This window comes from Neltuma alba, unplaced genomic scaffold (genome assembly GCF_004799145.2).
Source record: "Neltuma alba isolate B1F8T4 unplaced genomic scaffold, ASM479914v2 tig00010594_pilon, whole genome shotgun sequence".
NCBI classification, from domain to species: Eukaryota; Viridiplantae; Streptophyta; class Magnoliopsida; order Fabales; family Fabaceae; genus Neltuma; species Neltuma alba.
Genome location: NW_021635457.1, coordinates 144,670 through 160,588, shown reverse-complemented (window position 1 = coordinate 160,588; position 15,919 = coordinate 144,670). Strand labels below are relative to the sequence as shown.

General features: G+C 37.3%; 2 protein-coding genes and 1 non-coding gene across 4 annotated transcripts; 1 reads left to right on the top strand and 2 right to left on the bottom strand.

Moving 5' to 3' along the window:
• Window positions 1-21: 21 nt before the first annotated feature.
• LOC114757399 (L-arabinokinase) lies at window positions 22-10,069 on the bottom strand. 2 transcript variants are annotated; one of them, XM_028946441.1, is made up of 30 exons: window positions 9,996-10,069; window positions 9,715-9,852; window positions 9,355-9,462; window positions 8,999-9,067; window positions 8,815-8,898; window positions 8,465-8,541; window positions 8,220-8,286; window positions 7,850-7,907; window positions 7,676-7,743; window positions 7,528-7,590; window positions 6,963-7,016; window positions 6,757-6,859; window positions 6,571-6,680; window positions 6,356-6,475; window positions 5,974-6,030; window positions 5,688-5,854; window positions 5,454-5,595; window positions 5,175-5,258; window positions 4,237-4,362; window positions 3,908-4,038; window positions 3,754-3,835; window positions 3,358-3,445; window positions 3,194-3,237; window positions 2,987-3,082; window positions 2,825-2,901; window positions 1,986-2,180; window positions 1,319-1,484; window positions 878-949; window positions 445-648; window positions 22-324 (listed from the first exon to the last, which is right to left on the bottom strand). In XM_028946441.1, exons 2-30 carry the CDS (start codon window positions 9,820-9,822, stop codon window positions 202-204), a joined length of 2,943 nt encoding a protein of 980 aa, XP_028802274.1. In that variant the 5' UTR covers window positions 9,823-9,852; window positions 9,996-10,069; the 3' UTR covers window positions 22-201. The 2 variants fall into 2 exon arrangements, with proteins under 2 accessions (XP_028802274.1, XP_028802273.1); XM_028946440.1 differs by having other exon boundaries at window positions 9,964-10,061.
• A 1,734-nt stretch (window positions 10,070-11,803) lies between these two features.
• On the top strand, window positions 11,804-11,927 carry LOC114757428 (small nucleolar RNA snoR77). Its single transcript, XR_003741561.1, has one exon. It is a non-coding gene; the product is annotated as a small nucleolar RNA snoR77 (small nucleolar RNA).
• Window positions 11,928-12,499: 572 nt separating this feature from the next.
• LOC114757402 (uncharacterized) lies at window positions 12,500-15,168 on the bottom strand. Its single transcript, XM_028946447.1, has 3 exons — window positions 14,894-15,168; window positions 14,457-14,724; window positions 12,500-13,101 (listed from the first exon to the last, which is right to left on the bottom strand). Exons 1-3 carry the CDS (start codon window positions 14,975-14,977, stop codon window positions 12,758-12,760), a joined length of 696 nt encoding a protein of 231 aa, XP_028802280.1. The 5' UTR covers window positions 14,978-15,168; the 3' UTR covers window positions 12,500-12,757.
• Between the last annotated feature and the right edge of the window lie 751 nt (window positions 15,169-15,919).

Here is a 15,919-nt window from a genome sequence, read left to right as displayed (position 1 = left end):
TCCTCTTAGACGGCAGAAAGATTAAATAAGGAAAAATGTTCGCATTAAAAATAATAGGGATGTTTATTAGAGTATAATTCAAAGGCATCCGCCACCATATTAATTGAAAGACATAAATATTTAATATAACTTCTATGAAATTTAAGTATAGCCTCAAAGTTCTCCTCTGATGAATTGACTTTTTGGGGAGCAGAACTCTGATCAGCAATGATTTAAAGGAGCCCGGCGACGTATTTTCAAGTAGCCAAACTTACAGGCACCTGGTGATGAACCCTCAAAAATATAGGGCAAGTAACCGGTGGCTTTTTTGTATCTTTGCTGAATCTGAAAATCAAAGAATACAAGCACACAATATGCCATTAGCCTCCCACACTTGCCCCTTTATGATAGCTTGTCTGAGTTTAACAATATGTTTAATTCATATTCATAATAAAATATAATTACCTCAAAAATTTGTTGGTTGCTCTTCAGACAATTCCTACCAATTACGCAGACCGTCCCGCCGGAACCCCCACCAGTGATCTTGGCTCCGCATAAGGTGCCACCTTCGATTATGGAGGTTGCACTATGCTGCAAGTCTTGAACCAATTGCACAAGCCTATCTGTCCCATCAGATCCAAGTCCGCAAGCACTGTAGCTGTAGTGGCACTGCAAATGCGAATCAAAGCTATTAGAAATATTTTTCTTTAGGCTAGGGGCAACCACTTTCCTGTGAAGGGGTTAAAAGCGAGTTCTTTGCCATGTAACAAGGCACTTGTTTAAAACAGTGTGAGACTCGAGACCAAACATGCAGATACTAAGAATCCAATATGGAGGGTCATTAGCAGGGGTCATTAGCAAAACTGAGGGCTTCGATTGGAACTGCACATTTTCATACCTGATATAACAATTCTCCCAGGGCTGAGAGTTGATCAGCCGAAGTTGCCGAGGTCAACAGTGCTTTGAATGTCTGCATGATATAATATCATTTTGAAAAACATAAATAGCAATATAAATGCAGAAACAGACAAATCAGAATTCATTGTTTTATGTATTTAGATATTCTCGTCTGGTTTATTGGAGTCTTCAGTGTTTAATATCTTTTGTGAGTCAGTTGTAAAGCTATTACTGGCCTGGCTACAAAATGACTTTGAAATATATAGTCAAATAAAATTTTCGTGGTAGCAGATTTACCGAGTTCCAAAAATCACTATACAGCAGGGTCAAACAGAACAATTGTAATGAACCCTTCTAATTTCGCAAATAATAATGCATAATCCAAAAAAAAAAAAATTGTATTAGACTTCATAAGTAAAAAAATTGATAATGAAGTGCAAACCTTGACACGGAAATTTTCATAGATGGGGTGTATGGTAGGAGCTTTCACTGCATAAGTACGCTTTTCATCAATAACTGTGACAAGATCATTATGATCAGCAAATTTCTCCAAAAATGTCCCACCAACAATGTGCTCGGGAATATTCTTAGCATAAAGAGCCTCATACCTGTAAATAAGAATGCATAAAGCATTGTTTAAAACTTAGGTTGCAGGTTATCACCCAAAAGGGGGGGGGGGCTTAGGTTGCGGGTAACACTATTGCGGCTGCAAGGAATAACAACCTATGACCATTATTTTAACCTTTTCCACAAATTCACACAACACAACCACGCCTCATTGCAATTGCAAATAAGGTTTTATTGCAATGAAACTCCATGAATTTTAACATCTCACAATTGCACCATAAAGTGCTTGTAACCATTGCAACAGCAACATGGTAGCCACCTCAGGTGATGTGGTATGCAATTTCAAAGCTTGGAATGAAGAGGCAACTTCATGTAGTGGGGTTGATACATGAAATTGATAAGGCAAGGAACAAACGAAAAATAATGCCAAAAAAGAAAAGGAAACAAGAGTGAAACTGAACCTCAGGCATAGATCATTTGAGAAATTAATCTCCTCCAAGAATCTACAGAGTCAAGACAAGAAAGAGAAGGGGGAACTTTACCGATGAGGTGACAAATTGCATAAGTAATCTAAAGAGGCTTCTTTGCTCATCAGTTCTATATCATCATTCTCCACTTCATCATGGTTCGACCCATCCGGAAGTGTCTCAGCCAATATCTCACGGGCTCTGGATTTTATCATTTTCCGACCCATAAAGGTACCAATTCTGACTGACCCATAGTCTGCGCCTCCAACACTAACATAGATGGCCATAAAGATAGGTCAGCAAAATTAGAGTAAGAAGGAAAAAGTGGCTGTTATCATTTGAGGTCAGTGATGATTAGCCAAAAAAGAAGAAAAGTAAAACAGATCCATATAAAAGCTGCAAGCCTGAAACTCCAAAAAAGTCAACGAAACAAATATTTCTACCCTTGCAGAGCCCTATAAGTTGTATAACATCCTTTTCACCATGTAAGTATGTCAATAGCTCCCATTGTTCTGTGGATATCCTTAATCATAATAGATCATCGAATAGAGAACAATTCATGGAGAATTCAGCTGCCAATTTCCTGGTTGCTCCCATGAATATCAGAAATAATCTCATTTGCTCTCGGTTTGAATTTGTGCTGCCTAGGTTTATCCTCTCTTCTTCAAGTGCTAAATCCTACCAACTCTGTCCAATCTCGAATACCAGACACTAGTGGCATTTTACTTGAATTATCCTGGGAAGGCACTTAAAATCTAGTCTTGCTAGCACCAGCTAATTACAGATCCAAAATATCTTGTTGTTCCTAACTTCTTTGCACTCATGAAACTCAGATTAGAACATTGCTTCAAAGGTCTAATTCTATTGCCGCCAGCTGATCTCTTGAAATATGACATTAAGATAATACACCCTACCTGTGTTTTATTCCAGAATCGATTCCCCAGACCCGGATGTGATTGGGAATTTCTACTAGGCCAACTATTTCTGCAGGCTGCACCAATAACAAGCAGTTAACATTACAACCTTTGCAAAGGTTAACAAAAAATGAATTTTGTTTGGCTTGAACAGATGTCCACCTGGCAAATCATTGCAAGAAGCTTGTTGGCCTCACCACATGCAGAAGCCATCTGATCCATGACACCACATGGAGCTCCAACAATGTGATTTTCCACCTAATGAAATGTTTAGATTAAAAAAAGAAGGTTCATCGCAGGGACAAAGGATGCTAGAGGAAATTTACAGCACCAAATTGAAAGTGAATTAGACTGCAGAAAATGTCAAACCTTCTGGCAGAGCAACGCCAGATCCCTTGGGCTGATATTCAATCCTATATAACAGTAATAAATTCATGCAGTTTATGTTTAGTTGAGCACCCCAAACAAAAAAAAAAAAAAGGAAAGGTAAATTAAACCTACAAAATGTTCTCAGGAGAAACACAATTGATTACCATGAGCAACTGCTATGGCATGCATGCTAGCAACCTCCACAGATGCAGACGACGAGACACCTTTTCCTTCTGGGACAGCAGAAGAAACCTGTTCAATTTCGTTCAAATCTTGAGATGTCAGCAAAGTAGATGAAGATAGAATGGCAGTAATAGTTCATCTAAATGCCTTTTTTGGAAGTATGAGGCGTGCCAACTTCATATCATTCCTCAAAATGCATAATATGAATAATATTATGAATAAACCCACCAAATATTACTACATCACGAGAAATTACTTGAAAATCATCACAATTATACTATGAACAATGAAAGGAAATTGTCTCTGCCGTCAATATGATAATCTGTTTGCTGCGGTAAATGTAATTATAAGCTACTAAGGTAGAGAATGATAGCTACCAGCATGCTGATACTATCTTCAAAACGTATGCCCAATTCATTCATCAAGACCACAATTGCTCCAGCAATATATGCTGCCCACCTGTTGCAGAACTCATATTAGTATAGCAGAATGCCAAAAATGCACACCAAGTCAAGCGTAAGTGCTACATACTTTTGGGAAGGATCTTGAGCAAAGAATTTCCTTGCTTTTTCATATGAGATTGGCTTCTCTCCATCCATAAAATCAGACAAATCCATGTCAAAGGTTGGGCCTCGATTGCTTAATTCTGAGCCAAATGATACCTGAGACAGCATAATTTTAGGAAATTGATCGACTAAAAGGATCAATTCTTATTTCCAAGATTCAAAGAAAAAGCTAAAACAATATTTCTGCTTCAGTAGATAACATTTTCTCGTAAATGTTCATATGACGTATCATGCATCCTTCCACAGCCTATTCTTGAAAGAACAAGAAGTAGTTTCACATAATTTTGAACATACAATTTGCAAAACAGCAGTTGGTTTATCCCCTCTGGCATTCTGTCGAGCCTGAGCATGCTTCCACAGCCTATGCTTACTTGGATGGATTCTTTGCAGAGCAACATGACAGGCTTCTCTTATTGGCATCTACAGTAAAACGAAATGCAAGAAAAACGGATGTAAGAGGAGAGCGAGAACCTGTCCCGAAGTAAATTTCATACCTCAATTGCATTCTCAGAATTGACCATTATTAATTGAAAATAAAAGTTTATGATATTCTTTTTTATGCTTCTATCATGCTATTCCTAATAGATAGATAAGAACTGAGCATTGGTATGCTAGATTTGTTATGATATTACTCTCTACTAATCTTATATGTTTCGTCTCTCATTTTTTATTTATGTCGTTTCTCCTTTCATTATGAAGTGTCTTTTTTCCTAAAAGAAAATGTATCTGTCTCCTTTTGACTTCATTGCTTGTCTTTAAATGCTATAAATGTCAACAAATTCTCCTTTACTTTTGCAATATTTAAGAACATCAAATTTATTACAAATGTGTAGGGAAGCTTCTCAGCTTAGTGTCCTTTGTTAGTCTGCACATTTATTCTGAAAATGCCACTTCATCTGTACATGCTGTTTCTCATTTAATATAGCCTCCATAACGAAAAATGAAAATCTGACTCAGAAGATGGAGTAATTTCACCAAACAAAGGGTGACGTAATTCTTCTTTAATTGACACGACTACCAAAACACTCTTATCTCCTACGGGATGCAACAGTTGAATTTACTGAAACTAACTTCATAGCATGATTTTTTCTTTTTGACTAAAATAGCGTGAAGTTTATATAATTAACATTTCAATAAGCTACAAAAGCACATGGTTCAGTTGACAGTCAGATTAATATATTGCAATCAAATGCAACTGATAATTAAAATTCTAAGCAAATAAAACACAAAACCTGCAGGACAAGGCTTCCAGAGTAGTCAGCAATTCCTCCCATGACATCTAACCTTCCAGGAGCTCTCGTCACAAAAATTTCTTCCTATACATGAAAGGAAGAGAAATAAATTCCAACATACAAAGGTAATTGAACCTGATAATTTATTTCATATCATGAAAATAAATGATTTATTCCGTAATGCTGCTTTTAGAAGGTTGCTTGTAGCTACTGAGGCAAATCAATTTCAAAGGAAAAGGAGATCTATCAAAAAACTAATTTTCCAGATGAAATAAGCACCTCCAAGTTGAAGAGGCTAGCAGCAGCCTTGCGCTCACGTGTTGTGAGTTTCTCATCCAGTTCAGATAAGGTCTTTAAGAAAGCCCCGGTATCTGGAAGACCTTGTACATCTCCATGAAGAATCTCAAAATGCTCACTGTGCCTAAAAAATATATTTAGTTGGGATAATGTTACCTACGTTACCTATAACCATGAATACGATTATCAAGGCGCAAAAATAGAAGTGATACTCACGAGCTGAATATGGAGCTTTCATCATCCGCTAAGGAAGGTGGGGATGAGTGTCCAAGTTGATTCTCAGCAGTTGCATACCAATCTGGGATTGCAATATCTCGTCCAGGGGCCCTTTGTAGTTGATAGCCAAGAACTATAGCATCACGTAATCTTCTTGCACCACTAAGCTATATTTTGCATAGTTAATATGTAACTTCCATTTCTTTCTCCAAAATTTCAAGGAACAAAAAAAATAAAAATGTGGCCACAGCTTGAAAAAATAGTTCCTTCAGGATTTTTCCTTTACCTTGTCTGATGCATAATTTTTCCCAAAAGCTGTTTCCTGCAGAATGTGGGCTGCAACCTGTATTTTTAGGACATTTACGAACAAACCATCAATAATTGTCATGAAAAAACAGTGACAATGAAATTGAAAGTGAAACACTTGAGGGTCTCGGTTAAATTGTGCGATGCAGATGGCAAGTCCAGAAAATTCATCTCATGGAGTAGGTCTTCAGAAGTTACAACAATAGGCACCTAAAGCTTGGTGTTAGTGTATTACAGGGAGATTAAAAGAAGAATCTTGAAAACAATTCAAGCTTCTGATAATGTGTTTAAACCACGTATTTCTTCATGCTGCTGTATTCAAGATTTTTCAAAGAGTCAAAAATGCAAGAGAAAGTATGTACCTCTCCACCATTTATGCCACCTTCATAGCATGGTTTCAAAGTCATTGCACGTTCAAGATATGGTTTCCAATGACCAGTGAGTAAATCCCTTCGAATCATTTCAACACCACTTTGATAATGCTAAGATGTCCAAAACAAATAGTCACTTGCAAGGCTTTTGACATGACGGAGAGAACCAAAAGTTAATGCAAACCAGCCTGGGAAATCAAAAGTACCTCAAGCATATTTCTCAAAAAGGGTTCTTCATTGAAATAGTCTCTCCGAACAAAGACAAAAGGACACTTGTACGCCAGGGCTTCACTAACAGTGCCATATCCAATTTTTCCTGAAATGACAAGCAACAAGTGTCCTCAGTCAGATGTTAAAAGGTTCTAAAAGGTTAATGGAAGTTTCAGACGAACCAAGCATACAGTCAGATGCTGCAATAATGTCAGGTGTATATGCATTTTTGGCAAGTTTTTTGAAATTTGGTGGAAGGTCCTGGCTGTCAGAAGCACCACAAACCTGGCTCACAACAGCAAACCATCACTAAATAATACATAAGAGCACAATGGCCATAGAAAATTTAAATAGACAAGTATATGAAGCAAAATAGTTTCATATGTACCAGGCATAACCAGCCAGAAGGTAAGAACTCTTCCTTCAACTTCCATCCTGATGGCTGGAACAATCACAAAGACAGAAGACGTCAAAGAGAGAGACACACACAAAAACACACATGAGGACGTGCCATCAGTTTATTCTTGGATGTTTAGAGAGAGTAATTAAGCAGAGAGAGGATAAAGAACTCTAGAAATAAGAGTTCTTTGAAGACAACTACACCAGAATTCAGCATCCAAAATAGTGAAATTTTATATCAGGAGATTTTTATTAGAACAAAAATCATGGCACTGTGATGATGATAAACAAATAATAGCAAACAGAACGAAGATGCTTAGGAATTCTAGCATCATATGGTTTACATTTGACCTTTTCACTCTTCAGATGAATATCACATATGCAACTCACACCAACTACCCACGAATAACTCATTGACCAACGCATCAAGCAGAAATCTAGCACATACGTACAGGAGAACAAAAGGAGAGAGTAGAAATATACAGTAGAAGCATATTTTATCACCAACAGAAAATAATTAAGCTCTTGTCGTCAGAGGAAACTCAAGTAATCACCTGGCCACCGAAGTTGAGGATGACTACCTTCGCATCATCTGCTACACCGAGTTCTTTCCTCACCTTCAATAGCATAATTAAAAGATTGTGAAAACTTGGAATTGCATAATCCTATAGAAGAGCTGCACTACGATTTATGAGGTCATACCTCTTTTCGGGATTTATGCAACCTTCTCACAACCAGAGGCACATCAATAACATCACGAAAAGCTGGCACTGCAGTATCAGAGATTCCATAGATTGGCTAAAGTTTTTCCAAGAATAAACTAATAAAAAATTAACAAAATGTTAGGCAATTGTGTGAAATTATGAGCCAACATACTTGGGCAATATCCTGGAAGGCGGATTAGGAATTCGCAATGAGAATAGTCCTCTGCTATCTGTCTCAGATTTTATGCAACTAATATTAACATGTTTGAAACACAATTATGGTGAAAAGGTAATGCAAGACCAATTCCCAGTTTAAAAGTTTTGCTTGTATTCATTTTATCTAACAACTTGTCACTTCATCCATCTGATCAGTTTATGCTCTATCATAACCACATCAGTATACAAACTTACAATACAGGTAAAATATTGACATTACCGTATTCAGATTATACTTTTGGTCCTTTATATTTCAAATTTGATGAAAACTTCTATTCAGAACACAACGGACAATCTAAACTTCCAATCAAGGAGAGTGTTATAACCTGCCAAACTATTGAACGATGATGATACCCAGCAGCCATGACATATTCCGCATAGATAAAGTCCCAGCTGATATTACAAACACATGCAATGAGGTTAATCATTCACAGTTCAGAAAAAAATTAAATAATAAAAAATATTTAACTCATTGGTAGAGACAATTCCTCTTGGGCATCTACTTGAATTTAAAACACAAAGTAAATGCAAATACCGAACATTTAATTAACTTGCAGTCAGCAAAATTTACCTGAAATTGGTCACACAAACAGAACGAATTCCAGCATCAGCTGCTGCGCGACATGCAACTGGGACCACATCAGAGACCTGTTTTCCCCCCATGTTAGCGCCACAAAGACCAACCAAACCTATTGAAGGATATTCTAAACAGGAATTAAATTTGTAAAATCTTTTCTTTTGGTTCTATTTGTTAGAACATCATCGTATTTAAAGCAGCTTTCCTCCAATTAGATCTCATGACAGTGTGATCCTTGCAAAACATTATCTTTCAATTATCTTTTCCGTTTTGCTGTCAATCCATAAGGTAAGAATATTTGTTACCAGAAAATTAGGGGGAAAACACAGAAAATATTGGAGTACCACTAAGTCAGCTTTGATGGAGTTTAGCCACTCAGTTTCCTTTTCCAAGATAGAAGCACGGGGCTTGACGGCTGTTTCGGAGTACTGACGTAGCATAATAGAAAACAAGAAATTCATTAAAAAAAAAAATACTGAACTGGAAGAATATATGATAACCATGTAATGAGAAATGATGCTTCTGTACCATCTCCAAAGATGCAAGGCGATCAACGGTCAATGCATCGGCCTGAACAGCTCCACAGTCCAAAAGCACCTAATTTTACATTTTACAAAGTTGTTTAAAAAGTATAATTACAACCCACACACAAAATTTCGCAGACATAAGATGAATTCATAGAATATGCATCCAAAAGAACATGCGAACTCTGCCATTCGAGCTGCTTCCGGTTTGGTTTGATATGGCTACATTTTATTCAGGCTACATTCGACAAGGCTTACGCAATTAACTGTGATTGCTTCCGAAACTATAATATCCACAGTTTAATCATTTACGGCTCTCCCTTCTCGTTTTTGGAGTGCCTTTGTATAGATCATGCTCACCTTGCGGATGAAGAGACGAGGAGATTGAATATCAGAGGTAAACACGAACTCAGGAGCACCAGTGACCACGTGGACATCATGCCCGGCAAGAATTAGATGCCGCACCACCTGCGCATTCCAGAGTGGAAAGTTTAAAAACCAGATCGCATGAAAGCCTCGGTAACACACTCAAAGCAAAAATGTTATAAAAAGGAAAATAAAAAAGTGAATATCCTTTTCCAAAAGAACTCCATTGCTCAAAAGCGGAATCGCAAAGACAGAGGAAGAAAACGAGTTCCGATAATGTGACAGTGAAAAGGCGCCAATTGAGCTAAAAGTGACAGGAAAACAGAAAAAGGAGCAGAGAATCGGAAATGAGACCTCAGCAACACGAGTGGCATGGCCAAAACCATGGCCGGTAACATAGTAAGCGAAGACCAGGTGCTCCCTGGAAGCCGAGACTGCATCACTATCTCGTTCGATCCTCATTGTCTCTCTCTAAAATGAATTCTATCTGATCTGAAATCAATCAACTCGAAGGTAGGACAATTTGTGATGATCACACAAAGAATGAGAAATTCAAAGTATATATATGCGAGCAGAAGGAGGAAAAGATTGCGATTCGGATACCGAAAAAATTGGATAGGGATGACGAGGCAAACCAGTTCCGTGTACAAAAAGATTCTGTTCGAATGCGCCCGGCAATGTACTATATTGAGCTAAATACGGGCGGATTGGTGCGGATTTTTCTCCCGCAGAGGATTTAGATGGATTAAGATGAGATTAGAGTCAACATTTTAGATTGAGATTGCCTTACTTTAAGTATAATAATTCCATAAAGTTACTCCTCCTTTACTTAATATAGGACTCAATTCTTGGGTTGGTTTTAATCCTAAATATAAGACCCATTTCTTATTTTATCAATTTTCTTTAAATTACCCCTATGGATACTCCTTCACTATAATCAAGTAGAAGAAGGAGATGAGGTATTAAGAAAGATGACTAGGTGTTTTAAGAAAAATGTATCACTTTTCTTGTAATTAACTAACTTACCTAATTTCCTTAACCTAATCAAATTAGTTAAATGAGTTTTATATTAAGAGTTGACAGTTAACAGTGTTGCTAAAAATGGGAATAGAATACAAACAGACCATAATAAATTCATATAAATTGTATAATTACATAAGAGATGGTTAAAAAAAGGATTAGCAAATAAAAGGATTTGCTTTCTCTGCTGAAATGCTGCCTTAATGTGGCAACTACTAAGACGGCCGTTAAATCCAAAATATTGCTGCCTCGCCCATCTTTATAGCCCTCCTATCACATTCAATGATTGAGCTATCTATCCCTTTTCTTTCAGCGATCGGCGATTGGGATATATATGATGATGCTGGCAAATTGTGGGGAAAATAATAACAAAACGAATAATATCTCATTTTTCCTTTTATATTTTATTCTTAATTTTAAAGTGAAATCACTTGTCATCTTGGAAGCTGTTACTTCCGTTTTGAACTTTCGATCTTGTTTCCTTGTAAACATTTTCCAATTTATTTATTTTGTCTGCAGTCAATAATGCTTCAACATTTTCAAATACGCACACCTAACACATTTTTTCAGAAAAATATTTTGACATATTATATAAATATTTTAAATAGTGACTCATCCCTATATGGCGTCACTATTTTTATCATCATACGTGTTAAATCATTTTACTTTCACTAGAAAAAATGTACATCTATATCGTCAAGGAAAGTCATGATTAATAAAAAATTTATTAACAGAAAGGATTAATTGACAATCAATAAATTACCAACTGACATGACCAATTAATAAATTAATTAACAGACTTTTACTAAACCGGAAAAAAAAAAAAAGGACAACAAATTGGCGCCAAGTCATTTTTTTACCTGGCATCAGGCGCCACTGGTCACCGTTGATCCGTACATGATCGCATCACGGGCAAATTCAGCTTCGTGGGCTATAATAGGTCCGGCCCAAACGAAAACATAAAGGAAGGGAAATAGGGTTCGCTCCTTTCCTCGTCCTCTTCTCTTTCTATATAAGGACAACTCGTCCCTCAACTCATCAATTGAGCCAGGGTTAGGGTTTGAGTCGGGAGACAGCTTAAAAGACGATTTGTCTTGTTTGTTTTCAGCATCTAAATGCGTAATTGATAGATGAAGGGGCTGGAGTTTGGCTCTTTGGCTGATAAATGCCGTGCCTTAGAGATGAATGCAGCACCCTATAGCAAACTAATCAATTTTCCCCTCCTTCTTGATTTTGTCGAGAATCTAGCGATTCTTTATGGGTAAGATTGATACAATTCATCGATTCGCGGTATCCGCGATGTGGCACTGCTTCAAGTTCTTTCGTCATTTCTTCTTTTAAGAAGGAAGAGAAGGATCTGATGGTGAAAGCTTTGTCTTTTGAATGTTCGTTGGGAGGGAGTCCATATATCGAGTGGTAATTCAGGCAGCCTCCTTGCCACGATTAAATGGCAGGCGAGGTGTTAAACTGCTCGTAAATTGAATGCTTTTGCTCTTCAGACTTGCTGAGATTATCTCTGAAGCTGGTCTAGTAAGCTCAAGTACATGCTTTGAAGTGCATTGCTTCCAATCATTTCAGTGTTCGAAAAGATTGAGAACTGCTTAATTTCTCAACGTCAAGTTTTTTGATCTAAAATGTATTTTTCAAACGCCAAGTCAGCTTCCCCTGTGTAACTCGGAATATATTTTTTCAAAAATATTGAAGTGAAATAAAAGTATGAACTCGTAATATAATCCACCTCTAGGGTTTAAGCGCATGAAACACATGTTAGCCCTTGAGGATTTAGGAAGCCCTTAATTCATTCACAAAAGACTCTAGATTTGAGACCTAAACTGAAGATTGAAGATCCAGTCTTGAGCTGTGGAATGCTCTTGTAAATTGAAGTTGAAATTTCCTCAAACGTGTGGATCGGAGTCAAACATACTTACAATGGTTTTATATGATCATGGACATATTTCAAGAAAATATTAAGCCAAAAATGGCAATGTAAAAACATTAAAAATATAGAAACAACAAAATTGTACTGAACCCTTGAAAAGAAGTATCCGCTCCCTTAATGCTTCCCCTGCGTGTACACAATGACAATGTATGCCAGCAAATGGAGCAACAGAATTCGATTTAATCAAATTATCCAAACTCCAATTGCTGGTGCTCTAACAAAGCCATGATAAAAGATGTAATTGTTGGAATTTCGGGAATGGCGTAAACCTTCAGATTAGTCATCTACTAATTCTAATTGATTAAAAGTTATACAAAACTTTTGCCTTCATTATATACAGATCAAGTGCCAGTAGAAGGCCGGTTAGTAGATGGCCAAAAAGAGGCTGGTTAGTGAATAGCGGCGCCATCAGGAGAATACAAACTATGAACTCAACTATCACCAACTCATTCGCGAGTGAGTGTTCTGCGAGAGACTAAGCATCATATGATGTTGTTGCTGGCATGGGGGCATAACCCCAACTGCTTCAATCTTTTCACCAATGTCCATATCTCTCTCTTCCCTGCGACTCACGTTGGGTTCATCCACGTCCATCATTTGACCTTCTGCCTCCAAAGCGTCACAAGCCACTGAAAGTCTTTCCTCACACACCACTGGCCAACGGGGTTTAACACACGGAACAGCCACCAAACTGTCTCTTGATGCTTCAGAGCTCTTTTCCTTGCTCGTCCTATCTTCCTCAGATTTTCCTAACTTCGCAGTACCCCACGATGATAGGTAATCTAGAAATAATGGAAACAATGGTTCAAGATATCTTCAAGCAGATCCAAAACACCTATAGCTATAAATTTACGCAGAATATTTTATGCTATACCCCGATTACCATGTATTCTAACGCTAGAATTATTATGAGCAGCCTCATTTCATTCCTCAAGTGTAGCAGCATGTAAAAATCATTTCTAAGTAATACATAATCTAAATTTTCACACTAGACTCTTTCAAAAAGTTCATGAACTTATGAAATAGCATCTATGTTGAACCTTGCTCTAATGAGTTCCCAGCAATATTTTCCATAGAAAATTTTTCTATCAGCAAAATACAATTGCCCATCGCAATTTGATAGGAAATTTTTCTATAAAATGTTCGGAACTCATCAGATTCAGTTACAGCAGAACTTCATGCTACTGTATATTTCAGGAAGCTCTCATCAGTAACCTCTCATTATTGGACTTAATCTTCTTACAGTTGTAAAACTTCTGAAGGATTCGATCTCATTCTAAAGTTATCATGCTCTTCAAATTCCAAGACCCCAGATGACTGCGCAGGACTCCAATCACATTATCTATGCAAAAGGTTCTGCTAGTCAGGCTTTGAAACAAAGTAGCAAAAGATCATGAATATCATGATATTCATGTCATCATGTCAGATACAACTTATTCATCATGTTAGAGAATGTTATCAGTAGTCTTTGACGGATAAATGTTTAAGCCTACAGATTCCTTTCAATGCAGAGAATTTCAAGTTTACCTGAAGAACAGGTGTTGGCATCCCTATGAGCAAATTGACAGAGAAGGAAAATTAAACATAGGCAAAAGGGAAGGCGTCAAGCCAAAAAACTCACAACAAGAACGAAGCAACCATGTTATTATACTTTGACCTCCCGGTGAATTCACACATTTCATCCGACTGACCACTTGAAGATTCTAGGTTCACTCTGAGAAACTGATAGAAACGTGCAAGAGCTTTAAAGAATCTTATTACGAAGATAGTTCTTTCATTTTAATTGGGCGTGACTAGTATATATGTATTATGCAATCAAACTTCTGAAGTCTGTATCGCTAAATATTGGGATTTGATTTCTTACTTTCTTTCTCAAAATCCTTCCCATATCATCTCATGTAATTGCCCAGAGATTAATGTCTTTCGATTGGAACTAACATATTATGGTTCAAAATACTCCTGGCTAGCAACATAAACCAATTAAAAGCATCAAACTACTTTCAGCAGTCAATAACAAGTTATTGCTAAGGGGAGGGGAAAAATCACAACCCTTAGATCCAAAAGCAAATGATAACAACAGAAATTAGGGTCAATCCAAAAGCTGTAAAGAGCTCTGACTTAGAATATGCATAATTACCCTTTAAGCCAGGAATCAAGTCAGATTGCACAACGATTGGGAATTTCTGAAGGCTCGGATGCATAGCAAAAGGGGTTTTAGCTGGATCATAGAGCATGAAGGCTCTCTCTTCCATCGCATTACTCGTTGGCACTTTTGCAACTGATACTACGTCTGTATGCACCATGGCAGTGCTCGTCCAAGATAGCTCCGGTGATAGCCCTCGTTGAACAAATTGGGGAGCATTAACGTTTGGGTCTTCTTCCATGACCGAAACAAACTCGGCATCCTTGCATTTACCCAGAACGACAAGTATAGGAAAACAGTATATAGTGAGATTATAACCATATGCATCAAGCTACGAACGTCAACTAGTAAAAAGCAATTCAGATTTCATAGTTTCAGACTAATGAACAGGAATTAAATCGCTGAGAGGAAATTTTGCGGAAGAAAGGTACCAGTCTCCGAAATTTTCTTGACGAATTGGAGAGGCAAGTTGGAGAGCTGTCGTCGTAAAACTCATCGACCTCCTTCCGCTTCATTGTGCTGAATAATTTCGGTCCCTCTTGTTCGCGCGTCAAACATTTATATAACGTCCGCCCCCGCGTTCGCGTCGAGATTTCCAGAATAATAATAATATAATAAATTCCTACGTTGGCGATTTACTTGTATCGAATATCAAATTCTCCAATTAAATTTTGCCGGGAGTATTTTTATTTACTAATAATAATTTAAAAGAATTTTGAAAATTTATCAACATTGAATTTTATATTATTAAAAAAATAAATATTGCAAAATTTGATTGGAGAGTTGAATCTAATAACCTGAATTTTCCCTTAATAAATATACACAGACGAAAGCATATCATCTGGCCACCCAAAAAATAAAATAGAAGCATTTCAAAAACTGTTGTGCATGACAATGGCAATAATAAAACAAATAACTCTAATAACAAATATTACGCGTTATTATTACTCCATCGGGAAGTTCGAAAAAAAAAATGCAAGCTGTTGACACATCTGCAAAAAGTGCAGCCATGTTCAGCGAGAAGCATATAGTTAGTATTTCTCTGCAGAGTGGAAACTGATGCGTTTTAGGTCGTTTTCTTCTTTTTTTCCCCGGGGACCAGAATGAATGAGTGGTGACAGTGAGGAGAAGGACTCTCCCAATACCAGTGATCCAGCAATAATAAAACTGAGATCGTCATTTTGTTCTTCCTTTCTTCAGCATCAACCCAGGCATCATATCGAGACCGTGGAAAGTTAAAAGCTCGTTTCGTTTCTTCACCATCCTCATTGCCAAAGTGAAATCAAGTTACATTATTTAGATTCCCAGCTAGTTAAAGGTGAAAGGAAATGTTATGGCCGACTCATAAATGCATAGGCAGTTTATCATATGTGGTCCCAATTTTCAAATCCCTCTTGCAGGTACCCTCCAGCGACCGACCTTCCTTAAAAGCAGCGTTTTCCTTGACGCCAAAGCAT

Bases quoted from the DNA above. Each gene is read 5' to 3' on its own strand.
- LOC114757399 (XM_028946441.1), bottom strand. From the start codon at position 9,822: ATGAGGATCGAACGAGATAGTGATGCAGTCTCGGCTTCCAGGGAGCAC. The intron at 3,836-3,907 runs GTATGTAGCACT...GTTCTGCAACAG, and splicing joins GCTCAAGATCCTTCCCAAAA to GTGGGCAGCATATATTGCTG. The intron at 950-1,318 runs GTTTGCACTTCA...TATATCATGCAG, and splicing joins ATGAAAATTTCCGTGTCAAG to ACATTCAAAGCACTGTTGAC.
- LOC114757402 (XM_028946447.1), bottom strand. From the start codon at position 14,977: ATGAAGCGGAAGGAGGTCGATGAGTTTTACGACGACAGCTCTCCAACT. The intron at 14,725-14,893 runs GTACCTTTCTTC...GGTAAATGCAAG, and splicing joins CAAGAAAATTTCGGAGACTG to GATGCCGAGTTTGTTTCGGT. The intron at 13,102-14,456 runs GTAATTATGCAT...CATTATTTCTAG, and splicing joins CTTGATTCCTGGCTTAAAGG to ATTACCTATCATCGTGGGGT.